The following is an 18,874-nucleotide window of genomic DNA, read 5'->3' on the forward strand; positions in this document are numbered from 1 at the left end:
TTCCAGGCCAAGACCAGTCAGGGTGAGATTGTTCATCGGCCCTTGCCAAGTACACACGAACAAATGGTTTTTTCCTGCTTTAATTGATTAAGATCTTTAATGACTGTGGCGATGAGATATAATAATCAGTGCCCAGAAATTGGGTCAGTGTTAAACTCAGAGCAATGTCATTAATGGAGCAATTAAAATATCAATAAAGGTGATTATTATGACGTCAGATTGAAGGCAGTCAGATAAAATGAACGAATGAGCGTGGAAATTACAAACTGACAGGGAAGTGCGAGGTGTTGCATTATAGACGTGGAACAAGATAGCACAGAGACAAGCCCTTCAGCCCACAGTGTTTGTGCTGCACCTGATGCTGTGAAACTCAGCTCATGCCTGTACATCTTGTTGGGTCATGTTTGTCCACCCCCCACCCCCCCCCCCATCGCCCTCACCTCCTCCTGCCCCAAACTCACTGACCCACCCCAAACACTGACCCCCCCAAACTCACTGACCCCCCCAAACACTGACCCCCCCAAACACTGACCCCCCAAACACACTGACCCCCCCAAACACTGACCCCCCCAAACACTGACCCCCCCAAACACTGACCCCCCAAACACACTGACCCCCCCAAACACTGACCCCCCAAACACACTGACCCACCCCAAACACTGACCCCCCCAAACTCACTGACCCCCCCAAACACTGACCCCCCCAAACACTGACCCCCCAAACACACTGACCCCCCCAAACACTGACCCCCCAAACACTGACCCCCCCAAACACTGACCCCCCCAAACTCACTGACCCCCCCAAACACTAACCCACTCCAAACACTGACCCCCCCAAACACTGACCCCCCCAAACACTGACCCCCCCAAACACTGACCCCCCCAAACACTGACCCCCCCAAACACTGACCCCCCAAACACACTGACCCCCCCAAACACTGACCTCCCCAAACACACTGACCCCCCCAAACACTGACCTGACCCAAACAGGCATGGCCAGTGGACAGTGATGGGGGAGTGGACAGTGGACAGTGATGGGGGGAGTGGACAGTGGACAGTGGACAGTGATAGGGGGAGTAGACAGTGGACAGTGGACAGTGATGGGGGAGTGGACAGTGGACACAGAGCTGTGTGATCATTGTGCAGTGGGCACAGAGCGAACCTGTGGTGCACACGGACCAGAGACAGCCTGTGGTGCGCACTGAGCTGTGTAATAATTGTGTGATGGGCATGCAGCTAGAGCCAGTGTTGTGCAGCAGGTATGGAAGCTTGTGCAGCTGGCACAGACCAGAGCCAGCGTTGTGCAGTGGGCACAGACTAGAGCCATTCCTGTGGTGGGCACAGACTGGAGTCAGCCTTGTGTAGCGGGCACAGAGCCAGCTGTGTGGGCATGGACTAGAGCCAGCCAAGTGGGCATGGACTAGCCAGCCGTGTGGGCATGGACTAGAGCCAGCCGTGTGGGCATGGACTAGCCAGCCATGTGGGCATGGACTAGAGCCAGCCATGTGGGCATGGACTAGAGCCAGCCATGTGGGCATGGACTAGAGCCAGCCGTGTGGGCATGGACTAGCCAGCCGTGTGATGGGCACAGACTAGAGCCAGCCGTGTGATGGGCATAGACGCAGCCGTCTGTAGTAGGTACGGGCTAGAGCCAGCCTGGGCAAGGGTGCCCCCTTCTGCTGAGGGTGGTGCAGGCCACTCGGCCCCTCAACCATCTTCTCTCCACTCAGTTGGATCACGACTGAGCTGAATCTTAATTCCACCTTCATTCTTTAACCTTCAACAACCAGCAGAACTCTCAGAGGTTTGAACGTGTAGCACAAGCTTGCCCTCTGGCACTTCCCTGCGTGTGCTTATACCGATCCAGAAGCCTCTTTAAATGCCACAAATAGGTCTGCGACTTTCTGTGCTCGACTTCCCGTTGGACAACACTATGGGAAAGGGGAGGAAGGGCTTTGGCATCGAGGACAATCCATGAAGCAGATCAGCACAGAGTGCTGGAGTAACTCAGCGGGTCAGGCAGCATCTGTGGAGAACATGGATAGGTGACGTTTCACAGAGTGCTGGAGTAACTCAGCGGGTCAGGCAGCATCTGTGGAGAGATGGAATGGGTGACGTTTCGTGTCGAGACCCTTCTTCAGACTCAAGGGAGGGGGAGGCATCGAGCTATGGAGGGGTAAAGTGAATTAGTCAGAGTGGGGGCAGCGAGAAGATGCTTGTCTCTGCTGTCCTGGCTGAGGCATGAGAGAAGGGTCTCGACCCGAAACGTCACCTATCCATGTTCCCCACAGATGCTGCCTGACCCGCTGAGTTACTCCAGCACTCTGAAACGTCACCTATCCATGTTCTCCACAGATGCTGCCTGACCCACTGAGTTACTCCAGCACTCTGTGAAACGTCACCTATCCATGTTCCCCACAGATGCTGCCTGACCCGCTGAGTTACAGTACTCCAGCATTTTGTGTCTACCTTCTGGCCAAGGTGTGAGTGGGCTCCCCAGGTACCCGCGGTGTGAGTGGGCCATTGTGCAGATGTCAGTGTTAGCTAGGCCTGGCATCGTTGGCACCACAGCCGAGCGTCGTAATTGGCATCCCGGTGCCAATTAAGCCAATCAAGGCCAATCAAGGAAGAAGCCTCTGGGAAGACAAGGAGGGGCAGGAGACTGCTGGAGCCTGCACCCCACTGACTGGCACAGAGCATCGATTGATTGCACGCCTTCCCCCCGGCCCTCTGCTGCTTGCATCTCTCTCAGCCTGGGGGTGGAATACACAGGGTGGAAATGAAGACTCATTGTGGTGAACCTCACCACCAGGAGGCCATGTGTAGATCAGACATCTCACACAGAGCTGTCAGCCTGGGAGTGGCCCGGGAAAACTCACCACAATTACAGCAGGGCGACGGATCCATTTACAAGCAAGTCCCTGGGTTCTCTGGTTACAGAGTCGTGCAGCAAGGAAACAAGCCCTTCGGCCCCACTTGCCCATGCCGACCAACAGGCCATCTACTGGTGTGGCCACATTTAGAGTAATGCGTTCGATTTTGGTCACCCACGTTAGAGGAAGGATGTTGTCAAGCTGGAGAGGGCGCGGAGAAGGTTTACGAGGATGTTGCCAGGACTCGGGGGTGTGAGCTACAGGGAGAGGTTGAGCAGGCTGGGTCTCTATCATCATCTATATCATCTATCTACAGCCGGAAACAGGCCTTTTCGGCCCTCCAAGTCCGTGCCGCCCAGTGATCCCCGCACATTAACACTATCCTACACCCACTAGGGACAATTTTTACATTTACCCAGCCAATTAACCTACATACCTGTACGTCTTTGGAGTGTGGGAGGAAACCGAAGATCTCGGAGAAAACCCACGCAGGTCACGGGGAGAACGTACAAACTCCTTACAGTGCAGCACCCGTAGTCAGGATCGAACCTGTGTCTCCGGCGCTGCATTCGCTGTAAAGCAGCAACTCTACCGCTGCGCTACCGTGCCGCCCTGGAGCGCAGAGTAAATGCACAGGGGTGGGTGAGCTGTGGGCACTGGGGGGTGTGACTGGGCACTGGGGGGTGTGACTGGGCACTGGGGGGTGTGACTGGGCACTGGGGGGTGTGACTGGGCACTGGGGGGTGTGACTGGGCACTGGGGGGTGTGACTGGGCACTGGGGGGTGGGACTGGGCACTGGGGGGTGTGACTGGGCACTGGGGGGTGGGTGAGCTGTGGGCAGTGAGTGGTGGGACTGGGCACTGGCGGGTGTGACTGGGCATTGGGGGGTGGGACTGGGCACTGGGGGGTGTGACTGGGCACTGGGGGGTGTGACTGGGCACTGGGGGGTGTGACTGGGCACTGGGGGGTGTGACTGGGCACTGGGGGGTGGGACTGGGCACTGGGGGGTGTGACTGGGCACTGGGGGGTGGGTGAGCTGTGGGCAGTGAGTGGTGGGACTGGGCACTGGGGGGTGGGACTGGGCACTGGGGGGTGGGACTGGGCGGTGGGTGCTGGGTGGTGAGTCGTGGGACTGGGTGGTGGAACAGGGCACTGGGCAGTGGGACTAGGGTGGGCACTGGGTGAGCTGTGGGTGCTGGGTGAGCTGTGGGTGCTGGGTGAGCTGTGGGTGCTGGGTGAGCTGTGGGTGCTGGGTGAGCTGTGGGTGCTGGGTGAGCTGTGGGTGCTGGGTGAGCTGTGGGTGCTGGGTGGGTGGTGGGACTGGGCGGTGAGTCGTGGGACTGGGTGTTGGGACTGGGCACTGGGTGGTGGGACTGGGCGGTGGGTGGGTGGTGGGCAGTGGGACCGGGTGGTGAGTCGTGGGACTGGGTGCTGGGTGGGCGGTGGGTGCTGGGTGAGCTGTGGGTGGGCGGTGGGGGGTGAAACTGGGTGCTGGGTGAGCTGTGGGTGGGTTGTAGGTGCTGGGTGAGCTGTGGGTGCTGGGTGAGTCATGGGACTGGGTGCTGGGTGAGTCATGGGACTGGGTGCTGGGTGAGTCATGGGTGCTGGGTGGGCTGTGGGTGGGTGGTGGGACTGGGCAGTGGGTGGGTGGTGGGCAGTGGGACAGGGTGGTGAGTCCTGGGTGCTGGGTGCTGGGTGAGTCGTGGGTGCTGGGTGAGTCGTGGGTGCTGGGTGAGCTGTGGGCAGTGGGACAGAGCTATAGTCTGTGAAGACAGTAGCTGGGAGTACAAAGGCCCAGCATATTATCAGTTCCAGGGACCTTTAAGCTAGAGTTTGGTCCTGACCTCCCATCTACCTCATTGGGACACGTGAACTTTCTTTAATCGGGCTTTATCGGACTTCCATGTTATGTTTTTGCAGTAAACGTTGTGCCGTTTATCCTTTATCTGTAAACAGTGTACGGCTTGATTGTAATCGTGTCTTTTCGTTGACTGGACAGCATGCAAACAAATGTTTTTCACTGTCGCTCGCTCGGTACAGGTGACAATAATAAACCCAACTAAACTAACTAAGGGCCCGGTTGAACATCTGATTGGAAAGCCAGCCCCTCTGACGGTGGTGCATAATCACAGGGGTTCCCACACCACCTTCCGTGGCCCCTGGAGAGGGATCGAGTGTAAAAGGACACAAACACACAGCATAATCTATAGCCTCCATCTACACCTCACGCTGCCTCGGCAAGGCCAGCAGCATCATCAAGGACCAGTCTCACCCCGATCACTCCCTCTCCTCCCCTCTCCCATCGGGGCAAGAGGTACAGAAGTGTGGAGACGCACACCTCCAGATTCAGGGACAGTTTCTTTCCGGCTGTTATCAGGCAACTGAACCGTCCTCTCACCAACTAGAGAGCGGTCCTGAACTACTATCTACCTCATTGGAGACCCTCGGACTATCCTTGATCAGACTTTGCTGGCTTCACCTTGCACTAAACGTTATTCCCTTATCGTGTGTTGTCTTTCCGCTGATTGGTTAGCGCGCAGCTAAAGCTTTTCACTGTACCTCGCTCGATACACGGGACAATGAACTAAACTGGATCATTAACTGAGCGGAAGTACACTGTGTGAAAGTACACTGGATCATTACCTGTGAAGTGCATGGTGTGTGGGTCTGACCTTGCCCTGTATTCCTCTTGCAGAACACGGATGACATTCTGGTGGCCTCGGCGGAGTGTCCGAGTGATGATGAGGACCTACAGGAGTGTGAGCCCAGTACGGGTGAGTGTGGTCACAGGGGGAAGTCCCGTCTGCCCAGCCGGCTCCATCCCATCCCTTTTCCTTTGTTGGTTATGCACCAGTGTCTGGCCTGTAGACATAGCACTCCCCTGCACTGGGGCTGCACAGACAGGTGCAGGTAGTCACGGCCCTGTGGGGCTGCACAGACATGCAGGCAGGTAGTCACAGCCCTGTGGGGCTGCACAGACATGCAGGCAGGTAGTCACTGCCCTGTGGGGCTGCACAGACATGCAGGCAGGCGGTCACAGCCCTGTGGGGCTGCACAGACAGGTGCAGGCAGGCGGTCACAGCCCTGTGGGGCTGCACAGACATGCAGGCAGGTAGTCACTGCCCTGTGGGGCTGCACAGACATGCAGGCAGGTAGTCACTGCCCTGTGGGGCTGCACAGACAGGTGCAGGTAGTCACGGCCCTGTGGGGCTGCACAGACATGCAGGCAGGTAGTCACAGCCCTGTGGGGCTGCACAGACATGCAGGCAGGTAGTCACAGCCCTGTGGGGCTGCACAGACAGGTGCAGGCAGGCGGTCACAGCCCTGTGGGGCTGCACAGACATGCAGGCAGGTAGTCACGGCCCTGTGGGGCTGCACAGACAGGTGCAGGCAGGCGGTCACAGCCCTGTGGGGCTGCACAGACAGGTGCAGGTAGTCACTGCCCTGTGGAGCTGCACAGACATGCAGGCAGGCAGTCACTGCCCTGTGGGGCTGCACAGACATGCAGGAGGCACTGCCCTGTGGAGCTGCACAGACATGCAGACAGGCAGTCACTGCCCTGTGGGGCTGCACAGACATGCAGGCAGGTAGTCACTGCCCTGTGGGGCTGCACAGACATGCAGGCAGGTAGTCACAGCCCTGTGGGGCTGCACAGACATGCAGGCAGGCACACACACACACACACACACACACACACACACACACACACACACACACACACACCACACACACACACACACACACACACACACACACACACACACACACACACACACACACACCACACACACACACACACACACACACACACACACACACACTCACTGAGACACTCACACTCACAGAAACACTGACATTGTATTATAATAAATATACAGAATCACAAAGTATGTACTGATAACTCAGTACAGACGTGTGCATCTTCTGTTGTGCACACACTCATGTATGTATTAAATATACAGGCATGCACACTAGGAAAAGGTTTAGCAGTCTGAAGAAGGGTTCTGACCAGAAAAGTCACCTATCCATGTTCTCCACAGATGCTGCCTGACCCGCTGAGTTACTCCAGCACTCTGTGAAACGTCACCTATCCATGTTCTCCACAGATGCTGCCTGACCCGCTGAGTTACTCCAGCACTTGGTGTATCTTCAGGAAAAGGCTTAGGTACCACTCGGCCCCTCCAACATGCCGTGCCCTTTTGTCATGATCATGTGACCTCCGTTCCATGTCCTTATTGATCTACGGAGATCAACCATTTCCTGTATCCAGCAGCTCAGCTTTAAAACACAACTCAAAATCTTTGCTTCCACCATCCTCGACAAGCTCCAAACGCTCTCTATCCTCTGAACAAAAAGGTTGGCTTGGATCTTATGTTTTGAAGCAGTGTCTGGTTTTAGAGTCTCCCACAGATAAAAAAAACATCCTCTCCACACCCACCCTGTTGGAACCTCGAACTCTTCAATCTAATCTCCTCCCTAAAGTCCAGCAACGATAAGCTAAGTCCGTCCAACCTCTATCATAGGCCAAGCCTGTCCAACCTCCATCATAGGCCAAGCCTGTCTAACCTCTGTCATAAGCCAAGCCTGTCCAACCTCTATCATAAGCCAAGCCTGTCCAACCTCCATCATAAGCCAAGCCTGTCCAACCTCCATCATAAACCAAGCCTGTCCACCTCCATCACAAGCCAAGCCTGTCCACCCTCCGTCATAAACCAAGCCTGTCCAACCTCCATCATAGGCCAAGCCTGTCCAACCTCTATCACAAGCCAAGCCTGTCCAACCTCCATCATAGGCCAAGCCTGTGCAACCTCTGTCATAAGCCAAGCCTGTCCAACCTCCATCATAAGCCAAGCCTGTCCAACCTCCATCATAAACCAAGCCTGTCCACCTCCATCACAAGCCAAGCCTGTCCAACCTCTATCATAAGCCAAGCCTGTCCAACCTCCATCATAAGCCAAGCCGGTCCAACCTCCATCATAAGCCAAGCCTGTCCAACCTCTATCATAAGCCAAGCCGGTCCAAACTCTATCATAAGCCAAGCCGGTCCAAACTCTCCTCCAAAGACAACCCTCCCCCACCTATTAAAACTGACCTGAACTGCTTGCAATAATAAATAAGGAACTATTACTGTATGGAATTTCTAGTTGAAGTCGTGTTGCAGTTGAATAAGACGTTGGTGAGGCCGCATTTAGAATATTGTGTTCAGTTCTGGGCACCATGATATATGAAAGATGTTGTCAAGCTGGAAAGTGTACAGAGAAGATTTACGAGGATGTTGCCAGGACTAGAGGGTGTGAGCTACAGGGAGAGGTTGAGCAGGCTGGGACTCTACTCCTTGGAGCGCAGGAGGATGAGGGATGATCTTATAGGGGTGTATAAAATCATGAGAGGAATAGATCGGGTAGATGTGCAGAGTCTCTTGCCCAGAGTAGGGGAATCGAGGACCAGAGGACACAGGTTTAAGGTGAAGGAGGAAAGATTTAATATGAATCTGAGGGGTAACTTTTTCTCACAAAGGGTGTATGGAACAATAGACAATAGGTACAGGAGGAGGCCATTCGGCCCTTCGTGCCAGCACCACCATTCAATGTGATCATGGCTGATCATTCTCAATCAGTACCCCGTTCCTGCCTTCTCCCCATACCCCCTGACTCCGCTATCCTTAAGAGCTCTATCTAGCTCTCTCTTGAATGCATTCAGAGAATTGGCCTCCACTGCCTTCTGAGGCAGAGAATTCCACAGATTTACAACTCTCTGACTGAAAAAGTTTTTCCTCATCTCCGTTCTAAATGGCCAACCCCTTATTCTTAAACTGTGGCCCCTGGTTCTGGACTCCCCCAACATTGGGAACATGTTTCCTGCCTCTAACGTGTCCAACCCCTTAATAATCTTATATGTTTCGATAAGATTCCCTCTCATCCTTCTAAATTCCAGTGTGTACAAGCCTAGTCGCTCCAGTCTTTCAACATACGATAGTCCCGCCATTCCAGGAATTAACCTGGTAAAATAAGAAAATAACTGCAGATGCTGGTACAAATCGAAGGTATTTATTCACAAAGTGCTGGAGTAACTCAGCAGGTCGGGCAGCATCTCGGGAGAGAAGGAATGGGCGACGTTTTGGGTCGAGACCCTTCTTCAGTCTGAAGAAGGGTCTCAACCCGAAACATCACCCATTCCTTCTCTCCCGAGATGCTGCCCGACCTGTTGAGTTACTCCAGCACTTTGTGAATAAATATTAACCCAGTAAACCTACGCTGCACGCCCTCAACAGCAAGAATATCCATTCTCAAATTTGGAGACCAAAACTGCACACAGTACTCCAGGTGCGGTCTCACTAGGGCCCTGTACAACTGCAGAAGGATCTCTTTGCTCCTATACTCAACTCCTCTTGTTATGAAGGCCAACATTCCATTGGCTTTCTTCACTGCCTGCTGTACCTGCATGCTTCCTTTCATTGACTGATGCACTAGGACACCCAGATCTCGTTGTACGTCCCCTTTTCCTAACGTGACACCATTCAGATAATAATCTGTCTTCCTATTCTTACCACCAAAGTGAATAACCTCACACTTATCCACATTAAACTGCATCTGCCATGCATCCGCCCACTCACACAACCTGTCCAAGTCACCCTGCAACCTCATAGCATCTTCCTCACAGCTCACACTGCCACCCAGCTTTGTATCATCTGCAAATTTGCTAATGGTACTTTTAATCCCTTCATCCAAGTCATTAATGTATATTGTAAATAGCTGCGGTCCCAGCACCGAGCCTTGCGGTACCCCACTAGTCACTGCCTGCCATTCTGAAAGGGACCCATTTATCCCCACTCTTTGCTTTCTGTCTGTCAACCAATTTTCTATCCATGTCAGTACCCTACCTCCAATACCATGTGCTCTAATTTTGCCCACTAGTCTCCTATGTGGGACCTTGTCGAAGGCTTTCTGAAACGAGCTGCCAGAGGAGGTAGTTGAGGCTGGGACTATCCCATCGTTTAAGAAACAGTGTGACAGGTACATGGATAGGACAGGTTTGGAGGGATATGGGCCAAACCTCAAAGTAACATAAATGAGGTGAGCGGGGATGGATATTGTAAATGGAGGAAAACGCAGGAAAAAAAAAATTTCTTGTCTAATCGAGGATGTTTGCAGAGTGAAAATCAGAGGGAAAGGGATATCTTTGGGCATTACATGTAAACGGGCAGATTAGAGCAATCGATGAGGAGACCAAACAAACTGACTGGTTATTGTTGAGGTAATTGAATACAAAAACAGAGAGGTTGTGCTTTGTTTACATGAGGCATGGCCGAGATTTAGTCATAGAGTGATACAGTGTGGAAACAGGCCCTTCATCCCAACTTGCCCACACCGGCCAACATGTCCCAGCTACACTAGTCCCACCTGCCCGCGTTTGGTCCATATCCCTCCAAACCAGACCTATCCATGTACCTGTCTAACTGCTTCTTAAGGGCGGCACGGTGGCGCAGCGGTAGAGTTGCCGCCTTACAGCGAATGCAGCGCCCGAGACTCAGAGACTACGGGCGCCGTCTGTACGGAGTTTGTACGTTCTCCCCGTGACCTGCGTGGGTTTTCTCCGAGATATCGGTTTCCTCCCACACTCCAAAGACGTACAGGTATGTAGGTTAATTGGCTGGGCAAATGTTTAAAAAAAAATTGTTCCTAGTATGTGTAGGATAGTGTTAATGTGCGGGGATCGCTGGGCGGCACGGACCCGGTGGGCCGAAGGGCCTGTTTCCACGCTGTATCTCTAAATCTAAATCTAAAATATTCCGATAGTCCCTGCCTCAACTACCTCCTCTGGCAGCTCGTTCCATACACCCACCCATACACTGTGTGATAAAGTTACCCCTCAGATTCCTATTAAACCCTTTCCCCTTCACCTTCTGTTGTCTGGTGCTCGATTCACCTCCTCTGGGCAAGAGACTCTGTGCATCTACCTGATGCTTATTTCCTCAACCATTTCATTGCTCCCCGGTTTGTCCAGTTTCTCTCTCTGCCCGTCACCCTCTGTCCTACCCTCTCTACAAAGGACCCTCTGTCCTAAACCAGCTTTCCTTGTCTTATTCTACATCGTCTTTCCTTAACGATTTCTTGATCATCTTGTGCGGAATTCTAAAGTGTGCACAATTCTCAATCCCACTTTATAAGCCTCTTACCTGGGTTTAAAGCTATCTCTAAGTTCCCCTGTTAGCCATGGACAGTATGTTTTTCCCATTGAGTTTTGTGCCTTAAAGGAACACTATTCCCGTAATCTATTCATTATTTCTCTGTGCTAGACCTTGCCTCTGAACAATGCATTCTTCCCAATCAGCAACAAACAGCCACATACCCTCAATAGTTTCCCTTGTTTACATTTAAGTCTGTTGGTTTTGCATTTAATTACACGCCAAATCTATTTGTTGATGTATTAATTAACTGTTATTTTACACAATGAGCGATTTTTATTTTAATATAATTCTGCGACTTTCCCCACTAGTTCTGCGTTATTCTAAACCACGAGGGCAGGCAGAGTTTAACATTCAGCAGAAGTTCTTCACTGCTCCAGCCTCCTCTCCTTGTAACCTCTCATGGAGAGACTTCCTTAGGAAGGGGACCAGGAGGAATTTCTTTAGCCAGAGTGATAGAGTGATACAGCGTGGAAACAGGCCCTTTGGTCCACTTGCCCACACCAGCCAACATGACCCAGCTAGACTAGTCCCACCTGCCCGCGTTTGGCCCATATCCCTCCAAACCTGTCCTATCCATGTACCTGTCTAACTGTTCCTTAAACGTTAGGATAGTCCCAGCCTCAACTACCTCCTCCAGCAGCTCGTTCCATACACCCACCACCCTCTGTGTGAAAAGGTTACCCCTCGGATTCCTATTAAATCTTTTCCCCGTCACCTTAAACCTATGTCCTCTGGTCCTTGATTCACCTACTCTGGGCAAGAGACTTTGTGCATTTGTGCAGGGGGTGGTGAATCTGTGGGATTCTTTGCCACAGAAGGCTGTGGAGGCCATCAATGTCAATGGATATGTTTAAGGCAGAGATAGATAGATTCTTGATCAGTGCGGGTGTCAGGGGTTGTGGGGAGAAGGCAGGAGAATGGGGTTAGGAGGGAGAGATAGATCAGCCATGATTGAATGGCGGAGTAGACTTGATGGGCCGAATGGCCTAATTCTGCTCTTGTCCTTTATGACCTTGTGGCTAGAATTGGCCAACTACCCCACCCTGTCACCACGGGACTGAAGCTTGTGCTCAGAGGACTAGTGTGCTGCAACGTGGAAGCACACACATACACACACTCACGTGTGCACACACATGCACGCAGGTACACACAAGTACTCAGGCACACATATGTGCTGACACATGTGCACAAACGCCCACACGTGTACACATGCACACACAAATGCACGCACATACACAAAAAGGTGGCATGGCATCAAGTGTGCCCAACCTTAATGTGTGGGAAAGAACTACAAATGCTTGTTACTCCAGCATTCTGTGTCTGCCATCGTGCCCAACCCTAACCCTGGAGGCGTTTCTGGGACTGAGCATGAGGAGGGCAGGTGGCAGCTCTGGCAGATAGTATTAAGGAAAATCCAAAGAGGTTATATGTGCATTAAGGGAAGGAAGGTGACTAGAGAGGGAATAGGGCCCCTCAGAAACCAAAGCAGTCACCTCTGTGTGGAGCCACAGGAGATGGGTAATGTCCTCAGAGTATGTCTTCTCTGTTTCTACCGTGGAGAAAGACATGTAGACGGGGGAGTTTGGGACAGTTAATGAAGATGTCTTGAGGACAATGTATCATGGTTGGGGAGGTGCTGAATGACCTAAATCGCCAGGGCTGATCAGATATATCCAAGGGCACTGTGGGGAGCTGGAGATTAAATTGCAGGAGCCGTGGCTGAGATTTATGAATCATCATTAGACATGGTGAGGTACCTGAGGACTGGAGGGTGGCTAATGTTGTGCCTCTATTTAAGGAGGGCTTCAAGGAAAAGCCTGGGAACTATAGACCAGCGAGCCTAACATCTGTGGTAGGCAAGTTACCGGAGAGGATTCTGAGGGATTAAATATACGTGCATTTGGATGGACAGGCTGATTAGGGTTTGTAAGTGGGAGAGTTTTGAAGAAGTAACCAAAAAGGTTGATGAGGGCAAACTCAGAGACATTGTCTATCCACAGGTAATTGATAAGGTTCCACATGGTGGGCTGCTCTTGAAGGTTAGATCATAGAGAATTGGCTAAAGAAGGTTCGGGACCCAAAAAGTCACGTATCCATGTTCTCCAAAAATACTGCCTGACCCACTGAGTTGCTACAGCACTTTATGTCTTTTTTGTGCAAATGAACACCCTTTTTTCTAGAGAATTGGCCACATAGAGGCCGAGGGTAATGGTGGAAGGTTGTTTATCGGACTGGAGGCCTGTGACTAATCGTCAGGGATCAGTGCTGGGCCCATTGCTGTTTGTGGTTTATACCAGCGATTTGGATGAGAATGTTCAAGGCATGATTAGCGAGCTTTCAGGTGACACAAAAGTGGGGGGTATTGTAGCTAGCGAAGACGGTTATCAAAAATTACACCAGGATCTTGATCATCCGGGCAAGGTGTTGAGGAATGGTTAAATGGTCAAAGCAGGGCAGGACCTGAAGAGTGAATGGCAGGGTCCTGTTGATGGGCAGAGCGATCGAGGAGTGCAGGTATGTAGTTCCCTGAACTATACACTCATCATTATAGAACACAACACTGTCACACTGAAACATACACATCATGACATTAATGTGACAGTTATTTACACACAAACACTCACACACACACACACACACACACACACACACACACACACACACACACACACACACACACACACACACACACACACACACACACACACACACACACACACACACACACACACACACACACTCTCTCACACACACACTCACACTCTCACACACACACACACACACTCTCTCACACACACACTCACACACTCACACACACACACACACACACACACACACACACACTCACACACACATGCACACTCACACATACACTCACACACACACTCTCTCACACACACACTCTCACACACACACACACTCTCTCTCACACACTCACAAACACACACACACACTCACATTCTCACACACACACACACACACACACACACACACACACACACACACACACACATACACACTCACTCACACACTCTCACACACACACTCGTACACACACTCACACACACACACACACATGCACACTCACACACTCTCTCACACACACACTCACACACACACTCACATTCTCACACACTCACACACACACACACTCACACACACACACATACACACTCACACACACACTCTCACACACACTCTCACACACACACACACTCACACACACTCTCACACACATGCACACATGCACACACACACACTCTCACACTCACACACACACACACACACACACACACTTTGTATTATATATGCGCACCAATCTATATTTTCAATATCAACACCTTTTATTCTGTGTACACGTTCCTGATCTCTGCATAATGTACACAAGGATCTTGTGGAACACTAACTGTACAATGTGCACAATACACTGTTACTGTACACAGAACCAATGCTTCACAATATGTCATACACACAGTACTATACTCCCATAGTGTACCATGTACACAAATGTAATCTTCCCCTTATACTATATAATATAAATAGGACCAGACAAGCACTCGGCATTGAGGACAGTATCAAAACCTTCTAGAGTTGTAAAGATACAGCACAAAAACAGGCCCTTCGGCCCACAGATTCTGTGCCAACCATCCCATTTTGTTCTCCTACAGTCCCATCAGCCTGAACCAGAGAGGTAACTTTTCCACACAGAGGGTGGTGGGTGTATGGAACGAGCTGCCGGGGGAGGTAGTTGGGGCAGGTGGGACTAGTGTAGTAGATGAGGGCCAAACACAGGCAGGTGGGACTAGTGTAGTAGATGAGGGTCAAACACAGGCAGGTGGGACTAGTGTAGTAGATGAGGGTCAAACACAGGCAGGTGGGACTAGTGTAGTAGATGAGGGTCAAACACAGGCAGGTGGGACTAGTGTAGTAGATGAGGGTCAAACACAGGCAGGTGGGACTAGTGTAGTAGATGAGGGCCAAACACAGGCAGGTGGGACTAGTGTAGTAGATGAGGGCCAAACACAGGCAGGTGGGACTAGTGTAGTAGATGAGGGCCAAACACAGGCAGGTGGGACTAGTGTAGTAGATGAGGGCCAAACACAGGCAGGTGGGACTAGTGTAGTAGATGAGGGCCAAACACAGGCAGGTGGGACTAGTGTAGTAGATGAGGGCCAAACACAGGCAGGTGGGACTAGTGTAGTAGATGAGGGCCAAACACAGGCAGGTGGGACTAGTGTAGTAGATGAGGGCCAAACACAGGCAGGTGGGACTAGTGTAGTAGATGAGGGCCAAACACAGGCAGGTGGGACTAGTGTAGTAGATGAGGGCCAAACACAGGCAGGTGGGACTAGTGTAGTAGATGAGGGCCAAACACAGGCAGGTGGGACTAGTGTAGTAGATGAGGGCCAAACACAGGCAGGTGGGACTAGTGTAGTAGATGAGGGCCAAACACAGGCAGGTGGGACTAGTGTAGTAGATGAGGGCCAAACACAGGCAGGTGGGAATAGTGTAGTAGATGAGGGCCAAACACAGGCAGGTGGGACTAGTGTAGTAGATGAGGGCCAAACACAGGCAGGTGGGACTAGTGTAGTAGATGAGGGCCAAACACAGGCAGGTGGGACTAGTGTAGTAGATGAGGGCCAAACACAGGCAGGTGGGACTAGTGTAGTAGATGAGGGCCAAACACAGGCAGGTGGGACTAGTGTAGTAGATGAGGGCCAGACACAGGCAGGTGGGACTAGTGTAGTAGATGAGGGCCAAACACAGGCAGGTGGGAATAGTGTAGTAGATGAGGGCCAAACACAGGCAGGTGGGACTAGTGTAGTAGATGAGGGCCAAACACAGGCAGGTGGGACTAGTGTAGTAGATGAGGGCCAAACACAGGCAGGTGGGACTAGTGTAGTAGATGAGGGCCAAACACAGGCAGGTGGGACTAGTGTAGTAGATGAGGGCCAAACACAGGCAGGTGGGACTAGTGTAGTAGATGAGGGCCAAACACAGGCAGGTGGGAATAGTGTAGTAGATGAGGGCCAAACACAGGCAGGTGGGACTAGTGTAGTAGATGAGGGCCAAACACAGGCAGGTGGGACTAGTGTAGTAGATGAGGGCCAAACACAGGCAGGTGGGACTAGTGTAGTAGATGAGGCATGTTGGCTGGCATGGGCAATCTGGGCCGAGAGGCCTGTCTCCACACGGTTTGACTACGGCCCTAAATGCTTTCAGAGTGCAATCTGAACAGAAGTATCACCATACTTGGCATGATGGGGCACCTCCAACCTGTAATCTGAGACATCACACACAGAGAAAGTAACTTTGTGTTACTTCCAAGCCTCCTGTCTGAAGTCTCACGCGTTACCGTTTGTTACACAATATTTGCAGCAAGATTTGTCTGCATTACATTGCTATGACCTAGATTACACGTATCATTATATAATGCATATCGTATCCCACACACTGACTCCTCAATCATGCCATTTATTCACAAAATGCCGGAGTAACTCAGCAGGTCAGGCAGCATCTCAGGAGAGAAGGAATGGGTGACGTTTCGGGTCGAGACCCTTCTTCAGACTGATGTCAGGGGGGCGGGACAAAGTAAGGATATAGGTGGAGACAGGAAGATAGAGGGAGATCTGGGAAGGAGGAGGGGAAGAGAGGGACAGAGGAACTATCTAAAGTTGGAGAAGTCGATGTTCATACCGCTGGGCTGCAAGCTGCCCAAGCAAAATATGAGGTGCTGTTCCTCCAATTTCCGGTGGGCCTCACTATGGCACTGGAGGAGGCCCATGACAGAAAGGTCAGACTGGGAGTGGGAGGGGGAGTTGAAGTGCTCGGCCACCAGGAGATCAGTTTGGCCAACGCGGACCGAGCGCAGGTGTTCAGCGAAGCGATCGCCGAGCCTGCGTTTGGTGTCGCTGATGTAAATAAGTTGACATCCAGAGCAGCGGATGCAATAGATGAGGTTGGAAGAGGTGCAGGTGAACCTCTGTCTCACCTGGAAAGACTGTTTGGGTCCTTGGATGGAGTTGAGGGGGGAGGTAAAGGGACAGGTGTTGCATCTCGTGCGGTTGCAAGGGGAAAGTGCCCAGGGTTGGGGTAGTTTGGGTAGGAAGGGACGAGTGGACCAGGGAGTTACGGAGGGAACGGTCTCTGCGGAACGCAGAAAGGGGAGGGGATGGGAAGATATGGCCAGTGGTGGGGTCCCATTGTAGGTGACGGAAATGTTGGTGGATGATATGTTGGATCCGCTGGCTGGTGGGGTGGAAGGTGAGAACGAGGGGGATCCTGTCCTTGTTGCGAGTGGGGGGAGGGGGAGTAAGAGTGGAGCTGCGGGATGTAGAAGAGACCCTAGTGAGAGCCTCATCTATAATGGGGGAGGGGAAGCCCCGTTTTCTGAAGAATGAGGACATCTCTGAAGCCCTAGTGTGAAACACCTCATCCCGGGCGCAGATGCGGCGTAGACAGAGGAATTGGGAGTAGGGGATAGACTTTTTGCAGGGGACCGGGTGGGAAGAAGTGTAGTCCAAATAGCTGTGCGAGTCGGTGGGTTTATAGTAAATGTCAGTCACTAGTCTGTCTCCTGTGATGGAGATGGTGAGGTCCAGAAACGGGAGGGAGATATCGGAGATAGTCCAGGTATATTTAAGGGCAGGATGGAAATTGGAAGTGAAGTGTATGAGGTCAGTGAGTTCTGCATGGGTGCAAGAGGTAGCACCAATGCAGTCGTCGATGTACCGGAGTACAGAACTGACAACATTACAATTAAAACACAAAGTACTTGTGCTAAACACCAGGATCAGCACTCAACCAAGAACACCAAGCCCAGAGCCCAAGTGCCATCCACAGATTGTACCAACGTCTGCTCACGACAACTGCACCTATTGTCTATTGTCAATAACTAACTCCATATGCAATAATCAGCTACCTACATAAGCACATTAAAAAAATGATCGTGTAGGTTGTTGTATTTTGCAAAACGTGGATGATCACATTCTTCACACAACATGAAACACGTGACAACATGCTGTAGAGACCTGTGTCACCAGAGTTTATACTGGTACGGTTACACAATGACCCAGTGACGTGTGGCTGTGGAGGCCACAAGTCAGTGGATAGTTTTAAGGCAGAGATAGATAGATTCCTCACTAGTACGGGTGTCAGGGGTTATGGGGAGAAGGCAGGAGAATGGGGTTAGGAGGGAGAGATAGATCAGCCATGGCGGAGTGGACTCGATGGGCCGAATGGCCTAATTCTGCTCCTATCGCTGATGATCTTATGAACATGTGAATTTGCAGAGGTTGACTGGCAGAGGTTGATTGCGGGTCAAGGGGGGCCTGGCAAGTGGGAGAATTGATGAGACAGGAAGATGCAAAGCCAAGCAGGTTCCTGCGAGAGTGAAGGGCAAGACTGGCTGGGGTAGAGGGGCCTGGTACACAAGGGGTAGTTGAGGCTCGGGGCAGGAAAGAGGAGGCAATGGTCAGGGGTAGGCAGCTGGGATCAAATCACTCCCTGGAGGGTAAAAGACTCTGTGCATTCTCTGTGAGGACAATCAGGAACCAGCGGACGGAGGTTTAAAGTGAGACGGGAAAGAGTTAATTAGGAACCTGAGGGGTAGGTTTTTCTCACAGAGGCTGGTGGGTGTGTGGAACGAGCTGCCACAGGAGGTAGTTGAGGCAGGGACTATGCCTCAATAGATATTGAGGGACTATGCCTCAAGAGATATTTGAATAGGTACATGGACAGGACAGGTTTAGAGGGATATGGGCCAAACACAGACAGATGGGACACTTATGAGGGGTAGGAGGAGGGCAAATAG

General features: G+C 51.7%; 1 protein-coding gene across 1 annotated transcript in view; it reads left to right on the plus strand.

The window, feature by feature from the left end:
* LOC144609618 (neurexin-2-beta-like) overlaps window positions 1–18,874 on the plus strand; it is an 84,544-nt gene that overhangs the window by 47,595 nt on the left and 18,075 nt on the right. The window contains exon 5 of the mRNA XM_078428116.1: window positions 5,569–5,647. Coding sequence (XP_078284242.1) covers window positions 5,569–5,647 — 79 coding nt within the window. The remainder of the gene's footprint in view (window positions 1–5,568; window positions 5,648–18,874) is intronic.

This window comes from Rhinoraja longicauda, chromosome 34, assembly GCF_053455715.1.
Source record: "Rhinoraja longicauda isolate Sanriku21f chromosome 34, sRhiLon1.1, whole genome shotgun sequence".
NCBI classification, from domain to species: Eukaryota; Metazoa; Chordata; class Chondrichthyes; order Rajiformes; family Arhynchobatidae; genus Rhinoraja; species Rhinoraja longicauda.